Source organism: Gadus morhua, chromosome 13, assembly GCF_902167405.1.
Source record: "Gadus morhua chromosome 13, gadMor3.0, whole genome shotgun sequence".
NCBI lineage: Eukaryota > Metazoa > Chordata > Actinopteri > Gadiformes > Gadidae > Gadus > Gadus morhua.
Window position 1 is genome coordinate 3,720,506 of NC_044060.1, and position 23,674 is coordinate 3,744,179.

A 23,674-nucleotide genomic window follows, 5' to 3' on the forward strand; every position below is an offset into this window, starting at 1 on the left:
TGCCGACAAACACAGGTACACACACACACAAAACACACACACATATGCACACACGCACGCACGCGCACACACACACCACACACACACACACACACACACACACACACACACACACACACACACACACACACACACCACACACACACACACACACACACATTATTTTTGTCTCTGTATCTCCTTCTTTCGTTGCCTCACTCTTTCTCTCTCCGTCTCTGCCTCTCCTTCTCTTCACCTCTTTCTCTCACTATCTCTCTCCCATGTATATGCACACACGCACACGCACGCACGCACGCACACACACACACACACACACACACACACACACACACACACACACACACACACACATACCCACACACGCTCTTCTTTTGTCGCTCTCTCTCTCAGCCTTTTTTTTTGCTCAAGCTCTCTCCATTTCTCTCACTGTCTCTCTCCCATGTAGGCTATATCCATACACACACACACACACACACACACACACACACACACACACACACACACACACACACACACACACACACACACACACACACACACACACACACACACACACACACCCGCTATACACATTCCCACCACACCCCCACAAACACTCATGTTATACACATCCCCCCCTACCCGCACACTCACACGCTGCCGCTCACTGACAGCCACGCGCGCCGCCGTCTCTCCGAACAGAGGGGGCCGGGCTCCTCCTGCGTATCCATGGCAACACTCTGTTCGTCGGTGCGGTGCGGAGCCGGTGCGAGCGCTGCTTCCCGCCGCTTCCCGCCGCTCCCAGCCGCTCCCAGCCGCTCCCCAGAAGCCATCAGCTAATGGCCCCACGTGAAAGAGCCGCTGATAACCACTCCGAGTTCACTTCACGCCTTCGCATTCAGACGCCGGAGCTGCTGAGGAGCCGGCGGCGGTTCTCCGACTGACGTTTCCCGTCAAACGTTTATGTTCTGTATCAGAGTAAATGCGTTCAATGTGTTTTGTACTGACCACCTGAATACTGTTAGTACAGTTGAGCTTGGATTGATTGTTTGGTTAAACCCGCAGCTGATTCGCGTTGTGTTTGATGGATCACCGTGCTATCCGTGTTTAGGCTAGTTTAAATATGGAACGGTTATAAGCTAGTGCGAAAAAACAATCACTTCTCTGATGTTTCACACTGTAGTACAACCTCCGACCACATGTTTCCCCTATTAATAGCAGCATCAGCCCCTCGGCCAATAGTTATTCTCTGGATGTATGAGCAGGAGAAGTAGGATAGCTCATAGGCTTAGTTGCTTTAGCTCATCCTTCATCATCACTTCAGTCCCTTCTTTGTGGAACGAAATTAGCGAGAAGCCATTTTGTTTCCACATGGCTGTTGAACATGAGGTCATTGTTTACAGCAGCAGTCTATTATAACCACAAATACAGGAAAATATGGAAAACCTTGCCTGCAGTTGTTAAGTGGAATGATATTTGGATGCACGGTTTTAATTCCAGCATACCCACTACAGCCATTACTGTCTTCTTCACTGGTCTGGTGTTTTCAAAATGCCATCCTCTGTGATTTACTGATACAAGGGGAGAGCAAGGACTGTATACTCGGAGCCATAGTGGTCGGTTGTTCAACGGAAGCAAACAATCAATCATCTGGAACACAAGCATGTCTCCGGTCTGAGAGTTACAACCCATCGAGCCAAACACTCAATGTTGTTTACCATCAAAACCTTAGTGCTGTTTTATTTTCCTGTTTCTGTCTTCATACCACATAATGGCTCACTGGAATACCCATCAGTCATTCAGCGTTTTTATTATTGCAGGACGTTACATTATGCCTGGCTCTGGTTTATGAATAGAACCGGTGATTACGCCAAAATTAAGGTGTGGGTTTAAAAAGTTTTTCCAGCCGGGGATATTTTCTGTGGTGTTAAAGTCCATTATGTTATGGTTGGAATGATGGTCCAACTTCGGCAGCAAAGTCAGCAAGTCTGTCTCGGGCCTGACTCCCCTGTCCAACAAAACAAATTATTCTGTCTGGTGAGGGTGGCAGTTGATTGATCACGTGATACTTTTATGTTCTGTAGAGCAGAACCAGCGAGATATGATTCTTTCTTGATGGACTGAGCCCACCCTGGAGAATAATTTGTGTCGCCGCTTTGGAAGTCGCCAGCATATGTCTTTATTTTTGCTCGGGATTCTGGGAAATCAACCAACTGTCTGGTGACCAACAGCTTCGGTGACTAAACGATCGCCACGGAAATACGAACCAACTGCCATCGCGCCGATGCCTCCGAGGCGTTCCGGCGTTTTGCCGCGCTCTGCCAGATCGGATCTCAAGCGCCGTGCCACAAAGGGAACTGATTTGGTTAGGCATACATTACATTAGTAAATGACATAAATTAAAGCAATTAAAGTCCCCGTTGGTCACTGCCTGCAGGAATGCATCATGGGTAGCAGCCGGGGGTGAAGTGGGAAGGGGAGGCTGGCAGGCGCAAGGAGGAGGAGGAAGATGAAGGGGGAGGAAGAAGAAAAAAGGTCAGGAGGCAAATTAGATGAGGAGAATTAGAGGAGAAGTTGGATGAGCAGAGAAGAGGACCGGGAGATGGAGAGCGAGAGTAAAGGAGCGAAAGAAAGGAGGACAGAGGGGGGATGGAGGTGAGGGGAGGAGAGAAGGAGCAGAGAGAAGGAGAGGAAAGGAGATATGTAGGAGAGGAGAGAAGGAGGAGAGAAGGGGAGGAGAGATGGAGGGAAGTTGAGAAGGGAAGGAGAGATGTCGGAGAGAAGGAGAGGAGAGATGGAGGAGAGGAGAGAAGGGAGGCTGGTGCAGCAGCAACACGGCTCTGATCATGCGGCAACGTGGATGGAGACGGTGCTGCCATGGCAACCATCCTCCACTGACCCACTGACGGCTGGTTTTCGCATGTGGGTGGGTGGTGTGGGGGTGTGTGGGTGTGGGTGTGTCAATTTGTCTGTACACATGTAAAGGGTAACCGGTTGAAACACAGAAAGGAAGATATCGAGAGCCAGAGAGAGGAGACATCGAAACAGATGCATAGTGATTTTGTCGGTGCACAAGTGTGTGTTCATAACCTAATTAATTTGTAGCAGTGCTGCCAGTGACATCACCTGCCGTGATTAATAGTCGTTTCACTCTCCTCGTTTACATGAGGGTGCGTGTAACCTTCAGGGACTCGCTGAAAAAAAACAAGACACACGCTGCATCGGGAGTCTTTGCCTCCCAGTGGTTTTTAACGATAAGCGATTTGCTCTTCTGACGATGTGATCGCCATGGTAACCATCAAAAAGCGTTCGGCCCCTCCCTACGCGAGGTGGCGAATCTGCTTGTGGCACACACGTGTGTGTGTGTGAGTGTGTTTGTGTGTGTGCACTTGCGTTCGTTGCGTACCTGTGTGTGTAAACGTTAGAATGCAAACGTTAGATGTGAAGACATACCTCCCGGCGTCTCTCAGTCATGGAAACTGTACCTCATCATCAGCATTCAGCGCAGCTGCACCCCCCCCCCCCCCCCCCCCCCGTCATCTGATCCCGGTCGGAGCGCCGGCTGTGGTCGGGCTTTAAGTTCCTCTTTCCGGCGCCACACGGACCGCTCTGCACAGTCACCGCCAGGGGCGGAGTGGGTTACTAATAGCCACCGGGAGAATCCTCCCCGGTCCGCCCCCCCTAAAATGAATGATATAATTATAATTAAGAAAATAAAAATGCGTAAAATAGGCCACAGTTCTGCTCTTTGCGGAAGAGAATTGGGCACTTCCTTACAAGACCGGTAACCATAGCAACGCCGGTAAAGCAACCACGAACTTGCTCGCCTTCTCTGTCTGACGTGTCTTTAGGGTCATGCCATTAGACGTGGGGCCGCTCATATATCCCCCTACATTTCCAAAAATGGACTTGCCCTGCAAGCTGTTTATTGGATAAACGCATTTCCCAATCCCAGGAGTCTTTGCTCCATTCTACGTCAATTCAAGAACAAACAAATTAAAGTAAACTGTAGTTCGTATTATATATTTATGGCTATGAAAGTTCTGTAACGCCTGAATAATGAAGAATTAAATGAAGTAAAAAATAATAATATAAAAAAAAAAACATGAATGAGACATAGAGAGTAAGCAAGTGGTATAAATATTGGTTGGATATCTTTGAGACGTATATTGTTTATTTCCGGGATTTTCGCGGCGTCTTGACGGGGAATAAATTATGCTCAGGGCCGGGTTGCAGACGCTTCGCGGCCGCTCACAACTGTGGGCCGGTCCAACTGACTTCGCAGGCCGCTACACAATTGCGGGCAGGTCCACCTGACCTCGCTGGCCGGCCGGCCGACCGGGAAATCTCCCGATCGTCCCGACGGCCACTCCGCCTCTGGTCACCGCTCTGAACCAGAGAGGCTGCTGGGAGGTTCTGCTGCTGCTGCTGGGCCCGAACCACCGCCTTCCGGCCAATGAGGTGTCGTTGGGGGGGCGAGGGGGCGGGGGGGGGGGGCGGTGGTGTCAGTTGGGGTACTTGGTGTTTGTATGAGTTATGGTTTGCTAACGCGGCTAATGCTAGGGGTCAGTTATTTTATGGGATTGAATCTTAGCAAGGCGTGCGCGTGTGTCTGTCTGTGTGTGTGTGTTTGTGTGCGTGTATGTGTGTGAGTGAGTGCCTGTAGAGGGACACACACACGACACACATTCACTCACGCACCTACAAAGGTACGCACACATTACACCCACACTAACGCAGGCACATGCACGCGTACGCATAGGCACGCCCACACATAGTACAAACACACCTACGCAGGCGTGCACACACGCACACACACGCACACACACAAACACACATACATGTGTACAGGCACGCACACTAAAGACCCACACACATGCAGGGACCCACTCGACCGTCTACAAGGTGTTATGATTGGTCTCCCTGCTCACTGCCTTATCGTGTCATTTGCCCACGACTTCAGCAGGCCGTTCAAGGAACCCAAAAAAGGCAATAAAATGCCTCAGCTCCGCCACGGAACAGCCCAACATAAACACACAAACATAAACACGTGTGTGTGTGTGTGTGTGTGTGTGTGTGTGTGTGTGTGTGTGTGTGTGTGTGTGTGTGTGTGTGTGTGTGTGTGTGTGTGTGTGTGTGTGTGTGTGTGTGTGTGCATCAACACACACAAACACAGATGCGCTGTGGTCTCGTCCCAGTCCTTCTCCTCTATCCCCCCCTCCCACTGGGAGCGACGCGGTAATGGTTGAAATCCCCCGGCGTCGAACCCACAACCCCGCCGCCACAGCAGCCACCACAATGATGGATCAGCCATTAACACACTCCCAGTGGGAGGGAGGGAGGGGGGAGGGGGGTGAATTGGTATGGGGGAGGCGGTCACCCTTCATGTCCTGCTGCTGAAAGGGGGGTTCTGTGTGTGTGCGTTTGTGTGCCTACGTGCGTGTGTGTGTGTGTGTGTGTGTGTCTGTGTGTGTGTGTGTGTCTGTGTGTGTGTGTGTGTGTGTGTGTGCATGCATTATCCCATTACAGTGTTAAGCCCCCCAGTTCAGAATGATACATACATCCAGTGGTTTGCGTTATGTTGTTATGGGTAGACTGTTGGCCTCATTGCTACAGGCTGCTCCAGGGTGACTCACTCTATAGGATTCCTTGGCTATCGCATAGAGCCAGCTGTACCGGCTTTACAATAAGGCTTTTCGTTCCTTTGTCTCTTTTCCGCTGCTGTTACATAGAATGTCCAGTAGGGGGAGCAGTGAGCCACAGCTTGGAAGCTTCAAGATACGCGCATGGACGTATAGAACCACGATACTTGTGTTTGTATGATGGATGATGTATTTATAGAGCTGGCTGTGTAGTCTCTCTATTTTTCAATGTAATAGTTGGTGCTTTGGTCCTGTTGGATATAAGAGCTGGCAAATGTAACTAGGCCTATATATATTTTATACCACAGTGTCTGGAAAACACCCTGGATGTGGTTTTAATGAACAGCAGGTAAACACATTAAGACCGGGTCCTGCAGCCCACGGTTCTGGGGGTGTTGTTGAGTAGCTTGGAGCCGGGCTGTGGTTCCCAGTTCAGGAGTGCGACGCTGTGTCCGGCTCTGAGCAGCCTCAGAGCACAGAACACCAGAGCACCAGAGCAGGGCCAGTAAGTGGATCTGAGGCGCACCGGAGTACCCAGACGGCCGGCTCCTCTCTCAGGGTGAACACGGACCGGCGGGGACTCGGGCTGGTGGTCGTCGTCTGGGTAATAAGTGCCCAGTCTGCGTCTGGGTCAGACTCGGAGCTCGCTGGCACAGAGCAGCGAGGCAGTCACAGCGAGGCAGAGAGCAGACAGACCTCCTGGCTGGGGGGGGGGGGGGGGTGTGATTCAGCCGGAGTCAGTCTGGGTGAGGACCTACGGTGTGCCACGTTCCCCAGAATGCCGTTCAGCCGTTAGACCTTTCCACAGTGAGCAGATGTGAATCTGAGAACTACCTTCAGAGAAAACACAAAATACATTAACGCAACTTAACGCCTAATAAAAGCCTAAAGAAAACATTCATAGCATCATGCTTCTCTTGAGCAATTTATGTTCTTGTTTAACGAACAACCAAACATCGTGGGATATTTTCTGTTTTAACGTTGACTCATTTTGACGATTATATCCAAATAAACTTAACGGCCTGTGACTTGCCCCCACCTAGAGCAGCTGGGGTTAGTCATCTTGCTCAGGGATTACGTTCACTACTTGGCTGTGGGTTCACTCGTGTCTGCTATCCGTCTATTGGAACGAATATAATACATCAAATGGTGCATACATTGTGGGTGCACTAAAATATCCCATGATGCATCATTCTAGCGATAAGGGAAAGCAGTTACAAGCATATGTAACAAGCACAGACACTAACAGACTCATGTTTGAACCGTCTCGAAATGAACCGGCTAGACAAAAGCAATCAATCAAGATTTATTTGCATAAATTAGGGATGGCATAAGAGTAGAATTATGATCGTTTGACTCCTGTATGGCGACGTACTTCTCCATCAATAGAAGGATTGTCTTCTCCATCCCCAGCACGCTGGGCCCTTCGACGCTCCGGTACGATGGCCCCAGGGAGAAAGAGAGCTCGTAGGAACCGCTCCAATAAAAGCTGTAAACCCAGAGTGAGGATTTACAGTTCGAACCCCCGACACACAGAGCCAGTGGAGGCTTGTGACTGTGACCTTTTCCACACGGCCTCCGTCGCCCCCACGAGGGATTAACGTGTTTTTAAAGAGCTAGTAAATATCCTCCCTCTGTGACCTCCCCTCCCTAAGAAAACAGGCCGTGGTTCTCGTTGAGATCAGGGAGATTGGGGTGTTTCCTCTGGGTGCTGTAGTCAGGGTTCGATGAGGGGGGGGGGGGGGGGGGGGGAGAATGTCACTGTGATGAAGTGTGCTAAATAAATAAACTTGATTTGACTTGACTAAGCAGTTGGGTTGACCAGGGGAGAAGGGTTATTACCATGCGAACATGATGTATGGGCTTATCAGATGGCAGGGTGCCTTGCGCTGCATGAGGCTCTGTTTAGCAGTAATGACGAGGTGATGGAGCCAAAACACACAGGCCATGATCCCGCCAACCTTTTGTTTGGCTTTCTTAAAAGGGAGTGTTAGCGCTTTGGTTTCACTGGGGAAACACAACACTTGAAGTCCTGCACCGCAGGATAATGTCGTGGCACGGGGTGCTAATCCAAGCTGAAAGGTTCTCGGTTTGATTCTAATCCCCAGTTAACCTGTAGGTAGGTAAAGAGTGAATATGTACTTGTTAGTGAATACATATATTAAAGACTGAAGGCTAAATCGTATGATTACCCATCAACAACCAACCCCATTTCAGAGTTATTGTGGGGTGTGGAACTCATTCTAACATATTAGTTATTTTTGGTTTCACATTTCCAGAGATAGTTCATGCGGTGGGGAACTCATTCTAAAACAAATGAGTTCTCTTTTTGGGTTTTGTCCGCCTCCTCAGAAGTGGGCAGGGTGTGGAAACATCTCTGCCCACATGGTCCATACCTCCTGTAGTCTGTGGGTGCACTGTATAGTCGGACCTGGTGAGGTCATCACTGTGAGACAGATCCACGACTAATGAGAACAGAGAGAGAGACAAAGGACAAACGTTTCCCATGCCTGCCTGGGGGGCCTGTCTCATCACAGGTCTATCTGTGGTTCTGTTCCAGTCCTCTGTGTGTTTTGGGGGCTGTTTTTCCTCCTCTCTCCTGGACCTTGTGGAGACCAACGTAGCCTCCAACATGACTCAGTCCTTTGGGGGATTGGTGGGGTAATGTCTTGGCTGGCTGGGCTGAATGAATGCTCAGCTTTTCAGAGTGGGTTGTGGTGAGGTTACAGGTTGTTGGTTATCTGTTAATATCACATATATTCAGTTAATGACAGATGGCTAAAAACACACCCACATTTTTTGTAAGTCTAATTAATTCAACGTCATTCTAAAAAACACATCGCAAGCATACAATTAAAATATCATGCAACTTGTAGTAACTAAGTAATACACATTTACACAAATTAACAAAATATTAATTGTGTGCACAGGGAGATTTTTGGACAGAGCTGAGCAACAGCTGTTATCCATCGGGAGGAGAGGAAGGGAAGGGGGGCATTTTTGTGGGGTGTTTCCCCTATTCCTGTGTGTCCGTCGTTTTCTCTCGCTCTGTTCTCTCTCGAATGGAAAGGGAGCTTTGCTTTTCGTTACTTAAACGGACGCGAACGCACTGGAATACACGGAGCCACGCTGCTTGTTGCGTTAATTGGTGAATCGCACCAATGAGCGGCCGTGTTTTAATCGGTAAAGTGTCGCCCTTTCAGCCGGCTGCAGGAGCGAAGAGGACGCTCAGAACAAGGTAGTGAAAAGTTACCTTTCCCTCCGCTACACTAGGGTAGTGATACTAAAGTCTGTTGTAGCTTTGGGAACGTTTCCTTTGAACTGATGCTTGTTATTACATGTTATCTGTTACATGTGGTGGTCACATGTTAACTTACATGCGCTAATGTGTGTTATAATTAGTTTAAGCTCTGGATCTGGATGCTGATCCTTCGAGCAGCTTCCACAGCCCGACGTGAGGGGTACGAATTTTTGTTTTTTGAGGCTGTTTTAAAAGCTTCACTATTATGTGAAAACTAGCGAATTTCCTTGCTGCTAAATTTGCTTTTTTGTATTTTTATATGCCTCGTTTTAGTATCGCAATTCATTCATTACTCTTATTATGAATACATCTATTTTCCTGGCACACACGGTGGTGTTGTGTAAAGGATGTTAGTTTTGCCCTTTTAAATTCCCTGGGGCTATATTAACCTCCATGGTCTTCATGCATCGTGCCTCTGCTACTGTACGCACTCACTTTATGCTCCTAAAACGCGATGGCTGTGTTGCAGGTACACTGACCTGTAGGCAATGTAACTAATAAAAAACAGCGCATTACGTTGTAAATCGTGAGGGATATATGGGTTTATGAGGTTAGTGAGTGGGTCTGGTTTATTCATCTCTTTATTCTCTCATACTCTCTCACTCTCTGCCTTTCTCACTCCGCCTCTCTGCAACTCTCTGTCTGTCTGTCTGTCTGTCTGTCTGTCTGTCTGTCTGTCGCTGTCTGCCTCTCTGTCCGTCTGTCCGTCTGTCCGTCTCTCTCTCTCTCTCTCTCTCTCTCTCTCTCTCTCTCTCTCTCTCTCTCTCTCTCTCTCTCTCTCTCTCTCTCTCTCTCTCTCTCTCTCTCTCTCTCTGATGCTGAATTGAATTTAAAATGCAACAACACAGGCTTTCAATAGAATGTAACCCCTCCCTTCCTCAATCAAATCAAACAAAAAAATTCTCTCTGCAATTAAACCTCAAAATTAGCCACCACTGTCTGAGACTCACAGCTCAGACTAATGCTTCCTGGCTCTCTGCCATGGAAAAAAAACAGGCAAAAACCTTAATTGCCACCCAGCGAGTGAAATATGTAGACCAGTATTTCGCTGTTGATTTACTCCCACACTCTCCTTGACCGATGTTCACCTTTTCTAGGGAACACCTAGAAACTCATAGCTCCAGCTGAAACTCGCGCCACTCCCCCACACCCTTGATTCTGGCCAGCAGCATCCCTCTGGGGCTATTCATGGCAATGGCTTCACTTAATCACCGGTGAGTCCGGAGGAACAAGGTGATTTCTGTTCCGCGATACACACAGACAAACCGTTTATAGTGTTTGAACAGCAGCGAATCGTGAAAGAATTTCGTTGGTTTGGTTTTTAAAAGGGCCCTTTTTATAAATACAAAAAAATAAATAAACCAGACAATTTTACAATCTTTAGCAGACACTTTTAGTGGCTCTAGTTAGAGTGAGCACAATGAGGGCATACAATCCAAACTGGACTAGCTACAAGAAATACTAAATGTCCTAGTTTTTACTGGGTCAAATTTGGGCAGGTCTTTTAATGCCTCCTGGGTCCAACGAAAAAAAAACATCCAAATGAGCCTTTATCCATTGAATCCAAATCCAAAAATGACAGTTTTCTCTGTTCCAGCACGAAGCACCGTGTACTTTACGGTCAGCTAACAACGTCCCGTATCCATCACTGTGCTATAAGCTAGGCTACATGTACAACCATGTCATTAAACCCAATTATCTCTGGTCTCTCATTGGATTCAATGGGCCCAGTTTTTATATATTTTTTGCTACCCAGCGTCTCACGCTCCATGCCTTGGCTAATTGTAGCCCTCAAAGCCAAGGGGATCTCAGTCCCAACTCTGCAGAGGTGGGAAGGCCGAAGCTAAGGGCAGAGGGTTGAGCCCGCTGTCACTGCGACTCATAACTCAAGACTTTATGGATTCTTGTTTACCTTTCCCTTGAGGTCGGCCAAACTGCTACCTGTGGTTGCCAGGGTGGAATTAGCCTGGACTGCACAAGCTTTCTGGAGATATTACTTTGACTGCTGACCTTCCTCTTCCCTGAGAGGGGAGCATTTTTTACTGTGGTGCCTAATACTAAAAAGAAACACAGAGCCTTCCTGTCTAATAGATTTTCGAAAGTTTGGTTTTTTGTAGTTTTGATTGTGCACTTAGATTGTTTGCAGCTGCACTTCGTTTCCGGATGAAAGCAGCAGCTAATTTGCTAAATGTAAATGTGTTATCACGGGATGACTTTTGGGTTGTTTTGTCCTCTGCAGAACTTTCCCTATGAATCAGGCCAGATACGTAATTAAATTGCATACAGTCATTTGCATAACAAATCCTTGATTTAGTTAAATTCAGTCGGGGGGGGGGGTTCTTCCGGTGTTGAACTGATGTGAGCAGCATGTGTACCGGGCTGTGCTGGAGCCATATGCTGCCATCTTCCCACATTGGGTTGGGGGGTGTTGGGGTGGTGGAGGTGGCAGACTGTTGGCACCGGGTAGAGAAAGGCCCCAGAAAGGTGTCCTGGAGGGCGTCCAAACCCCCCCATCTCCGGTTCTCCGTCCGCTGCTGTCCCCCCCCCCCCCCCCCCCCCGCTGGGTGTGCTAGCCTTTCATTCACCCTCCTCCCCTGAGCTGTCACTCACTGTCCCTCCTCGGCCTCTCTTAGTGGGCTCTTCCTGGGTACGGCAGGGGCTCTAGTCAAACCACCGTGCGCACCACACACACACACACACAGGCACTTCACTCAGAAACACACACTCCACACACACACACGCACACACACATACAGGCAGTACACACACACACACACACACACACACACACACACACACACACACACACACACACACACACACACACACACACACACACACACACACACACACACAGGCAGTTCCCACAAAGATACAGAATTGGCACCAGCTCACACACCTTGTAAACCGTGCATCCCTCCGAGGACCGCATTGCGTTGACTTAAGCCGTGGACGTCTGCTGTGACTGCATCACACCCTCCATCGAGCATCCTGTCAGCTCCGCAGACGACCCCTATGGAGGACAGATGGGCCCCTTCTCAAAGCAGTCGCCAGAACCTGTGCCTGTCTTAAAATACAAAGAGTCTATAATGGGTCGAACGCCGACATCGTGTGATGGGACCGGAAAGAAAAGTTTCTCTAACCAGCACCATGGGAGAGAGAGCGTTCTCCCACACAGCCCCAAAGCTATGGAACTCACTTCCAAATGACATCAGGCAGTGTGAATCCACTGGCCAGTTTAAAAAGGAACTCAAAACCTATCTCTTCAGACTAGCCTATGGACTATGATATGGCTATATGGAATATATATTTTTGATAAATCTTCTCATTTTCTTTTGTCTATTTTTTTCTCCTATTTGATTTATCTGTGAAGCGACCTTGGGTGTCGTGAAAGGCGTTTTAAATAAAATGTATTATTATTATTAACCTGTTACTTTGTTCCCTTTCTCTCTTTCCGTCAGATGGGACGAGAGCAGCTCCATCAGCAGCGGCCTCAGCGACGGCGACGGCGAAGTGTCGGACAACCTGAGCTCTGAGGAGTTCAACGTCAGCTCCTCGCTCAACTCCCTCCCCACCACCCCGCTGGGCTCCCGACGCAACTCCTCCATCATGGTGAGCTAGCCTGCGTAGCTCCGCCGCTAACCGTTGACTCGTCGGTTGGTTTACGTCATCCATGTTGTTTTGATGCTGAAACTCGCGCCACTAATTGCTAATCGCTTACTGCCGCTACCCGCTAGGTCGTCAGTTAGTTTTCAAATCAAGTTTTATTTGTATAGCCCTTAATCACAGGTACAGCCTCGAACGGCTTCACAGGGACATATTATGACCCCCCCCCCCCCCCCCCACCCTAGCCCCCCAGAGAGCAAGAAAAAACTCCCTTAATTAGCAAGGAGGAAATCTAGAGATGGAACGCAGAGTGGGGGATCCCTCCTTCCAGGGATGATCAGGAGGGCAATGGGTGCCATAATTGACGTACTAGTCGTACATACATAATATATACATACTTACAGGAAAAACATTGATATTGGTGATGGAGAGTCCAGGCATCCTGTCAGGGACGCTAGCTGCAGTTTATGTCATCCTGTGTTGTTTTGATGATGAAACTCTCTCACCTGAAGGATATGCGTCCTTGAGTAGTTTTCTCTTCTGCGTAAGAGCCGTGGCTTTTAGACTTAATCCACCATGGCATGCGACACCACAAGTTCATATTTTCCATCAAAGTAACTAACAGTAGCCTTTTTTCTTGTTTTTTGTGGTTCTCACAGTTCATCGTAGGGGAAATTATAAAACCAGTGTTTATCGTGGCGTTCTATTTTTATAGGCCTACTGAGACAAATTATTACAACGCAGACATGTACTCCCTGAGCCATCTGGGCTCTGTTACTACGGATATACATGGCATATTTTCCCAAATGCAGCAAGCAACATTAAGAAATCTTCTTTAGGTGTCTCTTTCTCTCAGCTTCTTTCGTACCCTTTCCTACGACGGTACATCGTCAATCAGCATGGGGTTAACGCTCTCCTTGTCTGCATCATGAATCTCTGTGCCCGTCTCTGTGAGTGTGTTAACTTCAGTAGCCGTCACAATAAAGCCAAACGGATCATAAACACAGGTTTTGGTTCCTTTCTCTGCTATCATTACTTCATCAAGTGACATTATCGTTCACATCATCGCGCTCTCCCTGCACGCCACCCCACAGGAATGCAGACTTCCAGATGGGACACAGATTAAAGATAATATTCACTTGGTCTACGGCGCAGATAACACAGAGCCGGTCTGGAAGGCCTCAGACGCTAGCCGCAGCGGGGCTCATTCTGTCTGCCTCTGTGGCTCGCAATATTTATCTCCTTTTGTCTCTCTCTCTCTCTCTCTCTCTCGCTTTCTCTCCCTCACGCTTATTCTCAAACTCTCCTTCCTCCTCCTACTCTTTCTCCATCACTTACTCTCTCACTCTCCTACTCTCTCACTCATACACTCTCGTTCTCCCTCGTACTCAAACTCTTACTCACACTCTCCCTCTGACTCTCACACTCTCTGTCTCTCCCCCCTCTCTCTCTCTCCCTCTCTCTCTCCCCCTACCCACACCCCCTCTCCCTCTTTCTCTCCCTTCCTCGCCGCTTATCTCTCTCTCTGTCTCCGTTGCTCTCACTCTCTTTCTTTCTCTCTCTCTCTCTCTCTCCCCCCTCTCCCTCTATCCATCCCCTTCTTCCGCTCCTTCTCTCCCTATCTCTACCCTTATCTCTCTCTCTCTCTCCCCCCTCTCCCTCTATCCATCCCCTTCTCCCCTTCCTTCTCTCCCTATCTCTACCCTTATCTCTCTCTCTCTCTCTCTCTCTCTCCCCCCCCCCCCCCCCCTCTCCAGCTCCGTACGGATGCAGAGAAGCGTTCCCTGGTGGAGAGCGGTCTGTCCTGGTACAGCGAGGTGGGCAAGCCCGGCCGCAAGCTGGACCCGGGCGGCGGCGTGGCGGGGGGCTACGAGACGGGCAGCCTGAAGACGGAGGCGCCCAGCAAGTGGAGGAAGAAGCCGCCGCCCCCGCCGTCCCACCCGAGCGCCGGCGGCGGCGGCGGTGGCGAGGACTGCACGGCGTCGCTGACGGGGGTCCGGGGCGAGATGGCCCGGAAGCCCCAGAGCCTGGGGGGGCAACCGGGGAGCCTGAAGAAGGGACGCAACCCCCCCGTGGGGGTCACCTCCCCTATCACACACACCTCTCAGAGCATGCTCAAAGTGGCAGTGGGTGAGGGTCGATGTCGTCGTGCCTCCGTCTGCCCGTCTGTCTGTCGTCCGGTGTGTGTCTGTCTTTTGTTTGTTTGTTTTTATCTAATTCTGTCTGCTTCCCTTCCCTGCTCATCCTCTGGCTGGCTGTTCATGTGTTTTGTCCTTGTGCCTGTCTGTCTTTCCTCGTGTCTGCGTGCCGCTCGTCTTTCCTCGTGTCTGTGTGCCTGTCTGTCTTTCCTCGTGTCTGCGTGCCGCTCGTCTTTCCTCGTGTCTGTGTGCCAATCTGTTTTTCCTTGTCTCTGTGTGTCTGTGTATATGTCAGTTTGTCTGCACCTCCGTTTATCTTTCTGTGTACCTATCTGACTGGTTGTCCATGTGTTTTGTCTGTCTGTCTGTCCGTGTGTCTTTCCTCATGTCTGGCCCGCTGTGTGTATTTGTCTCTCTGTCTTTGTCTAACTCTGTGTGTCTGAACCTCCGTTCATCCGTTTGCGTACCTCTCTGACTGTCCGTGTATGTCCCAGTGTTCTGTGTGTGTCTTCCCTCGTGTCTGTGTATCTGTCTGTGTGTCCCAGTGTGTGTCCGACTTTTGTTGTTTTTGTCGAACTCTGTATGCTTCTCCAGTCGTCCTTGCATGTCTGTCTTTCCTCGTGTCTGTGTATATGTCTGTCTGTCTCTCTTTTTATGTCTTGAATAGTCAGCTTTTTGCATTATTTTCCACTCTTTTTTCCTCTCCTTAATTCTCCTTTCTGGTGAAACTCAAACAATGTGTCTCTTCTAAAGCTTTGACTAATGCCTCAACCTAACCAGATCTGTACAGCAGTCAGCTGCTCTCTGTTACCACAATCGCTAACACAGTTAATCATATTCCGAGCTGAAGAAGGAAAAATAAACAGCGTAAAAGTATATTCGTTTTACTCCACATAAATGTGATTATGAGTGGTTATCTAACCCATGAAATCCATAATTCATAAGTAGTCAGGACTAGAGGAGTGGGCTGGAGTCTGAGCCAGTCTTTCATCTCAGCCATAACTCAACATGCTCAGTTAAACATGAAGATCGGTCTCGGTGATGCAATACCTCGCAATGCCCCGGATTTAATAACTAATACGCGTGATTAAATAGTGATCTAACTTTATGTATCTTGGCGAAATTTATATGACATATTTATTTTTTGTAATCAGATCTTCGTCTTGCTTTTGGCTTTTAACTGGGAATGAGTCGGTGGCAATTCATCTTTGTTCTGTATTAACAAACTGTTTACACTACCTTAGTAAGGTCCATTAGACTTGGACACAAAACCTTAGTTAGGTCCATTAGACTTGGACACAAAACCTTAGTTTAGTCAATTTAGACTTGGACTCAAACGTTATTTAAGTCCATCTGACTTGGACGTTAACCATTCTCATCTCATCCTGAACCTCTTGGTATCAATAGACATCTTGCGTGTGTGTAAGCGCATTTTAATAATGATCGTGTATTTGTGTTAGCGGTATGGATGCCCCTTGTAGATAATCCGACGCTAATGCCCTGGGCGGTGGTAGTAAGTGGAAACTTGGCCCCTATGGATGGACGGACATGTTGTGCGCTCGCGTGTAGCAGTGGTTGTGGGCCACACGCTATGTCATGGTCAGAGTGAATCTCTTTAAGTAAATACAGATGGTCCCCTGCTCAAGTGTTGTCTCCTCTGTCATGACATGCTATAGCGAATAGACACAGGGCTTTAATGTGACTAAATCTAGTTTAGTGGTTACCAACATGACATCATGGTTTATATTTAATCCTTGAATGATTATCTGTGGTCATGTGACGACGTCATCGGCTTTATGTGAATAATTTGATTTATTATTGCGTTATTTTTCTTCTCTTTGGTTTGCTTATAGACCTCAAAACGTTGAATTGTTTAACATTAAATCAACCTTTTTTTCTTTCCTTCTGTCTCTCTCTGTCTGTCTGTCTGTCTGTCTCTCTCTGTCTGTCTGTCTGTCTGTCTGCCCTCCTCTCTTCCTCACTGCCTCCTTCCCTCATCTCCCTCCTTACCTCCCTCCCTCCCTCACCTCCCTCCCTCCCTCGCTCCCTCACCTCCCTCACCTCCCTCCCTCCCTCCCTCCCTTCCTCCTTCCCTCCCTCCCTTCCTCCCTCCCTCCCTCCCTCCCTTCCTCCTTCCCTCACCTCCCCAACCTCCCTCCCTCCCTCCCTCCCTCCCTCCCTCCCTCCCTCCTTTCCTCCTTCCCTCACCTCCCTCCCTCCCTCCCTCCCCCCTCCTTCCCTCACCTCCCTCCCTCCCCCCTCCCTTCCTCCCTCCCCCCTCCCTCCCTCCCTCCATCCCTCACCTCCCCCCCTCCATCCCTCCCTCCTAGCTCCTTCCAAGCCCCTCGATAAGTCCAAGATGTCGGTGAGGACGGCGGGGCTGCAGCGGTCCCGCTCCGACGCAGGCCGGGACCACCACACCGAGTACCGCAAGCCCCCCTCCGGCCTCACCAAGCCCTCCGCCGGCACCTCCTTCGGCTACAAGAAGCCCCCCATGGCCACGGGCACCGCGGCCGTGCTGACAGCAGGGGGCGCCACCCTCTCTAGTGGCTCCTCCACCCTGGGCAAGACCCCCAAGACCTCGGGCATCCCCGTGAAGCCCCCGGGGGCCCCCACCGGCCGCAAGAACAGCTTCGACGCGGGCAGCGAGCAGGGCTTCGGCCCCCACTCCCGCAACAGCATCCAGTACCGCAGCCTCCCGCGGCCCGCCAAGTCCAGCACCCTCACGCTGATCGGACGCCCCGGGGCCCGGCCCGTCAGCGGCGTCATGGACCCCGGGCTGCTCAGCCTGAAGCCCGTCCCCATGGCCTCCTCCGGGCCCCGCATGAAGGAGACCTGTGGGGGAGGAGGGGGAGGAGGGGGAGGGAAGACCGGGCGGGGCGGCTCGGGCCCGGGCGTGAACCAGACGGACCGGGAGAAGGAGAAGGAGCGGGCCAAGGCCAAGGCGGAGGCGTCGGACATGGACTGCTGCTCGCTGAAGGGGGAGCGCGGCGGGCGCGCCGAGCCCCCGGGGACGGGGGAGTCCACCGTCAAGCTGCACGGCCTGAGGAGAACCGGGAGCGGGAAGTACCCCGAGCTGTCGTCCCCCACCACGCCCAGGTGACACGCAGTGCTCATACTGCTCCTACTTAGGCCCAATCCCATTTCTACCCCTTACCCCTGCTCCTTACCCCTCCCCCTTGTTTTGAAGGGGTAAGGGGAAGGGGTAAGGGGTAGACATGGGATTGGGCCTTGCTACTCATACTTTTATATTAAGTTAATGCATTTTAAATACTTTGTTGGTGTTATTGGTTAATTAGTTTTGTATTTTTCACTCAATTAAATTCATAAGTTACTATTACTAGTTGAATGTTGGTAAGATTCAGTCACTATTCAGTCACATGCAAAATTACATCTACTATTGTTGTGAAGTTTTAATAATAATTACCAGAAGTTACCCAAAAATGGAAAAATATAATTGATCGTGAGAAAGGCTTCAGAATAAAATATCCTATCCTTTACTTCTTTATCCTTTATGTGTTAACCCTTGATGATCAATGTATTCTGTCCTATCTCCCGCCCCCCCCCACAGGATGCTCCATTCCAAGTCTCTGGGCCGGCCCCCCAGTCTGGCCCACCTGGACAAGGTCAACTCCAACAGCCTGGACTCGTGCATCACCATCCAGGACCTGCCGCCCAAGGTGCCGCCCTACTCCAAGCTGGCCGACCTGGCGGGCTCTCGCACCGCCACCTCCCCCACCGTGCCCCACCACCACCACCACCACCACCGCCTCACCCCCAGCCCCGCCCCCGTCCTCTACGTGGACTCCCCGGGCTGCTACACCAGCGAGAGCCTGAGCCTGGGCGCCTCGCCCCTGCTGTACCCCAAGCTGTCGGGGGTCCACCGCAGCATGGAGTCCCTGCCCCTCCAGATGAGCGTGCCCCCCGTCAGCCGCTACGCCAGCCGGGCCGAGGAGAGGGGCGCCGGGACCTGGGGCGCGGGGTCCCGGTCCGAGTGTCACGACCGGGAGGAGCGGGGCACGGGGACCTGGGGCGAGAGGAGCCGGTCCGAGTGTCACGACCGGGAGGAGAGGGGCACCGGGACCTGGGGCGCGGGGTCCCGGTCCGAGTGCCACGACCGCGAGGAGAGGGCGAGCTGGGGGGCGGGCAGCAGGACCTCGCTCAACCTCCCTGATTGGTGGGTTCCGGGCCCGCGTGATTGGCTGGGTTGACTCGTTGAGTCTCATTGAATCAAAATTACCAATCAAAACCTTGATTTCCCTTTCTTGACTTCCTGAAGTTTCACTGCGTGTCTCTCTGTCTAAGGCCCAATCCCATTTCTACCCCTTACTCCTTCCCCTTACCCCTTACCCTTACCCCTTCAAAACAAGGGGGAGGGGTAAGGGTAAGGGGTAAGGGGTAGAAATGGGATTGGGCCTAAAACCATGCAGCCTCTTATATGTTGGTACTCCTATTTGGACTGTGTGCTTTGATGGGAGACGGCCTCACTTGTAAGTCGCTTTGGGTAAAAGTGTCGGCTAAAAATGACTTCATGTTAATGACGGAACTCGTTAAAGTGTTTCTAATTGTAGCCCTCAATCCTGCGGCTACAGTTACGACTGTAGTCGTATTAAGCTTTAATATCTTATGAATGTCTTCTCCTTGGTCGTATTAAGCTGTAATATCTAATGGTCACATTAAGCTGTAATACCTTCTGAATGTCTTCTCTTCTCTCACAGCTTGCAGGTGGACAGGAACACCCTACCCTCGAAGAGAGGCTTAGAGTAAGTCAAACCCTTGCTCTCTCCCTTGGTTACTAGTGAGTTACCAGATGGGTTGTGTCAAATAGTCGGTAACTAGTTCCTAGTGTGCATCTATATGAAGGTCACTTTCCTCAATGATCCCTCGCCTCATTCTGTTATTCCGTCTCCTCCCCTTCCTGTAGACGTTACAGCTCCAGCCTATCAGAGAGCAGCGACGGCGGCAAGCAGGGCCGGCGCCACTCCCACACGGTGGCCAGCATGACGGACAGTGGCAGCCCCCCCCTGCTGCCCTCGCCCACCCGCCTGCTGCACCCGTCCTCTGGCAAGGCCCCGCCCACCAACATCGGTAAGTCCAGTCCGCCCCGAATCACGACCACCAACGCTACCGCCGCCGAGTAACCGGCATGGAGACCTCCACCCCAGCTTAACCCACCCACCTCCAGGGCCCGTCACGAACACTACCACCCCAGCTTGACCTACCTACCTCCAGGGAACCCCCATCCTGCCTAACCCAGCAACTTCCAGGGGCCTGCACACATCTCCAGCCCCGTTTTAACCCACCCAAACCACCACCACCACCTCTTCCTTTCTGGTTATTCGGTTCGTCCCTGAACTCCTCAAGTCCCGATATCTGCCTGATGGTGGCGCTGTTATCCAAAGTGTCGTACCGTGCTGTAAGAGCACATGTGCCCCAGTGGGAACTGAACCCCTAACCCTGGCACTGGCAGAGTTCACCGCATGCTGGACCAGTTGATAAACCGCAGCCCTTCCAGCCGGGGATCAGGGAGGGTCGTGATGAGTTGAGACGGGTTGTGTGATGTTTTTAAGTCTCAGGAATGAACCGGAATATGTATTGAAACCAACGAGGTAAACAAATATAATACGGACCTGATTAGTACATTGGATTACATGTGTTCTGAGGTGAAGCCAGACTGGCCCTGAGATCTTCTCCTGGTTATAGATGATATGAAATATGATGAGTGCCCCCACCCACACACACATGTAGATTCAGTTAGTGGGCTTCTAGATGTTGTCTGGACACAGAGGCGATGCCAGTTCAAGTTGGGCTATATTTACGACCTTATGGAACCTCCCACTCAGCTTTCACTGAGTCAACACTGTATGTGTTTGCGTGTGTGTGTGCTTGATTGTGTGTGTGCTTGATTGCGTGTGGGTGCTTGTTAATTGTGAGTTTGTGTGTGTGTGTGTGTGTGTGTGTGTGTGTGTGTGTGTATGTGTGTGTGTGTGTGTGTGTGTGTGTGTGTGTGTGTGTGTGCATATTTTGTCGTCATATATGTTCTTATTTACATGCTTGTTAATCTTGTGTGTGAACTTGGTCGTTTGTGTACCTGTGCGTGTCTGCTTGATTGTGTGTGTGTGTGGCAATTTGTATACTTAAATTTGTATACGTAAAATGTTTGTCATGCTGGTTAGTGTGCATATGTGTGTCTGCATGAGTGTGTGTGTGTGTGTGTGTGTGTGTGTGTGTGTGTGTGTGTGTGTGTGTGTGTGTGTGTGTGTGTGTGTGTGTGTGTGTGTGTGTCTGTTTGAGTGTGTGTGCACATGCTTGTTGCTGTATTGAACCCGTGTCTCCCCCCCTCCCTCCCCCGCTGTCCCCCAGTCGCTCCCATCACCTGTGCCAGCCCCCGGATCGCGCGGTCCAATAGCATCGGCCCTCCCACTGACTCCGCCTACGACCTGTATGGCTCCTCCCCCGTGGGCAGCAGCCTGTCCCTGGCCGACCGGCCCAAGAGCATGATGCGCTCCGGATCCTTCCGGGAGGCCGGCGATGACGGTGAGGCCCGCCATGGCCTGGCAGCCATTTTGTTGTCTCTTCTCTAACACACACACACACACACAAAATCGCACGCACACTTACACGCACACATTGTCTTCCTTAAACCAGAAACTTGCGTTTTCCGTCCCTAATTTTCACAAACACACACGTTCGCTCGGAAACGTCGACAAAACTGTTAAACAGTGTTAACAACGGAAGCCAACCACGTTCTGATCCTGCACAGAATCTGTCCGTAATGGAGCTTTGTGGAATCATATAATCTCATAAAGTCTGTTTGTGCTTTCGAAATAGTGATTTTATAGTGATTCATACAGAGGATGTGACTCACTCTGTAGTATAAACTTACCTCGTTATATTTGTCATTTACTTTTGGATATTACATCGCTATTTGAGCGATAATATGTACTTTGAAGAAGTGTGTGAGCATGCTAACGTACATACACACACGTGCGCGAACAGTGAAACGTGCACTCAAAGGCGCTGTAAGCGATGCCGTAGGTTTGGGCTAACTTCCTGTCCATTTTGCAGTTAGCCCTCCTCTCCCTCCTCCCCCTGTTGACATGAACGTGTGTCTTGCATGAATCCTGTCACCTTTTTCTGGCAGCTTTCTCTACTCCAGCTGCTGCCTTTCTCTGTCAGTGCCTTCCCTGTTCCGCCGTTGTCAGTCAACAGTGAAATCCAGCTTCCTGCCTCTCTCTCCTCATTGGATGAAGTGGAAACGGGATACCAGAAAATTAGTTTAGTGCTTAATGCAAAGTGGAGAGACTGGGAGATCCATGTTACTGAATAAACACTTCGCAAATATTGCTATGTCAAATGTTAAAGCATAATTACATGTTAGTAAATTATCCTTTTTTCGTTTTCTGTGTTCTTCCAGTCCATGGCTCTGTGCTGTCCTTGGCATCTAACGCTTCGTCTAATTATTCAGCGGTAAGTGAAGTCATCCGAACTGTTGATCGCTTTTCTAAAATTAGTTGTTTCCCCAATGACCTGGTGTTGCCTCCTGCCACCTTAACTGGCAATGAAGCTCTGCCCTACCGTACTATTGACCTGTGTGTTTGCCCCCTCCTCTCCATGCCTACTCTAGAATGAGGAAAGGATTCAAGGGGAGGTAAGGTACCATCTCTCGGTGTAATGAACTCACTGTCATCGTCCAATCATCCGCTCTTCCATTGCATCCGTTTAACCAATCACTACCCAGATCACCTTCATCATTATTGACTCTGACTCGTTTAACATGTTGGATTTATGTCAGTTGTTCCCTGACGTCACCATCTGCCCTCTATGCATTCTATCCCATCCCCGTTTATACGCACTCATTTTATTGTGTATGTCCTGGCACTTGTCGCTCTGGATAAAAACTAAATGGGAACAAAATCATCATCTGCTCTTCATCCACGCTTCATCAAGTCTGTATTAGCCAGCTCAGTTTCACTTTTAAGAATAATTTACTCAGCCTATCGAAGTGGCAAAGGTCAAATATTTAGATTACAGAAAAGCATCATGAAGGAACGTTATGTAGTAAAAAAAAAAATGATTATGCTATTGTTATGCAAAGTTTATTTTCGGTTTTCTTCGCAGCAAATCCGCAAGTTACGACGAGAGCTGGAGTCCTCCCAGGAGAAGGTGGCCAACCTGACCAATCAGCTGTCAGCCAACGTATGTACCCCACCGCTAACTCCTCCTACCGTACATACTGCTGTCCAACAGCCCTTTGCCTCTTTGAATTGCCAAAAAACTAAAGAAATAGCACCACCTGTGGTGAAATGGCGGCAGTGCAAGTCCAATGCCTGATCTTACTTATTTTCTTTTTTAATGTTGGGGAGATCACTCGACTAGAATTTAGTAAGCTCTCGTTTCATCTGTCATTTTACTTTTACGACCACTGCTCATTCTGACATGATAGTTTAACTGTCTTGAACCGACTGCTCTGTCGGTTGTAGTAGCAGGTGGTAAAATGACCGATATGACCGGTCTACAGAAGAAGCCAATGCATCGTTCAGACTGTGTATCTTGGAGGAGCCTTCAACGGACTGGCTTGTGTGTTTCCTTGTGAGAAGGGATGGTTTCCTCTTGGGACACCATCCATGAAGAGATGTCTTTTTGGGTGACACACACGTGATCTTTCCTAGCCAATGGCCACTCAAAGCGCTTTAAAATATTGCCAAATGTTCACCAATTTATTCACACATTCACACACCGACGGCGGAGTCAGCCATGCAGGGCGACAGCCAGCTCCTCAAGAGCGGTCAAAGTTAGTTGTCTTGCTCGACACTCAGCTAGGAGGAGCCGGTGATTGAACAAGCAACCTTCAGGTTACCGGCCGACACGCTCTAGCTTCTGTGCTACATGCAGAATGAACCATTTCAAATGGTTCATTCTCCCTGTGCTTTTGAGCCGCGATTGAGCCGCTTTCCCCCCCCGCACTTAAATACGTCAAACGATAATCCCTTCCACCCCGTCTCCTT

The 23,674-nt window shown here is 49.9% G+C and overlaps 1 protein-coding gene across 8 annotated transcripts in view; it reads left to right on the plus strand.

Annotated features, from left to right (window-relative positions):
- nav1b (neuron navigator 1b) overlaps positions 1–23,674 on the plus strand; it is a 99,158-nt gene that overhangs the window by 53,410 nt on the left and 22,074 nt on the right. For 6 of the 8 annotated variants that reach the window (XM_030375158.1, XM_030375163.1, XM_030375160.1 and 3 more), the window contains 10 exons: positions 12,384–12,534; positions 14,286–14,658; positions 16,997–17,765; positions 18,238–18,843; positions 19,385–19,429; positions 19,591–19,754; positions 21,030–21,203; positions 22,084–22,136; positions 22,294–22,317; positions 22,788–22,865. In XM_030375158.1, coding sequence (XP_030231018.1) covers positions 12,384–12,534; positions 14,286–14,658; positions 16,997–17,765; positions 18,238–18,843; positions 19,385–19,429; positions 19,591–19,754; positions 21,030–21,203; positions 22,084–22,136; positions 22,294–22,317; positions 22,788–22,865 — 2,437 coding nt within the window. Of the gene's footprint in view, positions 1–8,639; positions 8,860–12,383; positions 12,535–14,285; positions 14,659–16,996; positions 17,766–18,237; positions 18,844–19,384; positions 19,430–19,590; positions 19,755–21,029; positions 21,204–22,083; positions 22,137–22,293; positions 22,318–22,787; positions 22,866–23,674 lie in introns of those variants that run through there. The other 2 variants (XM_030375165.1, XM_030375161.1) reach the window with 2 other exon arrangements.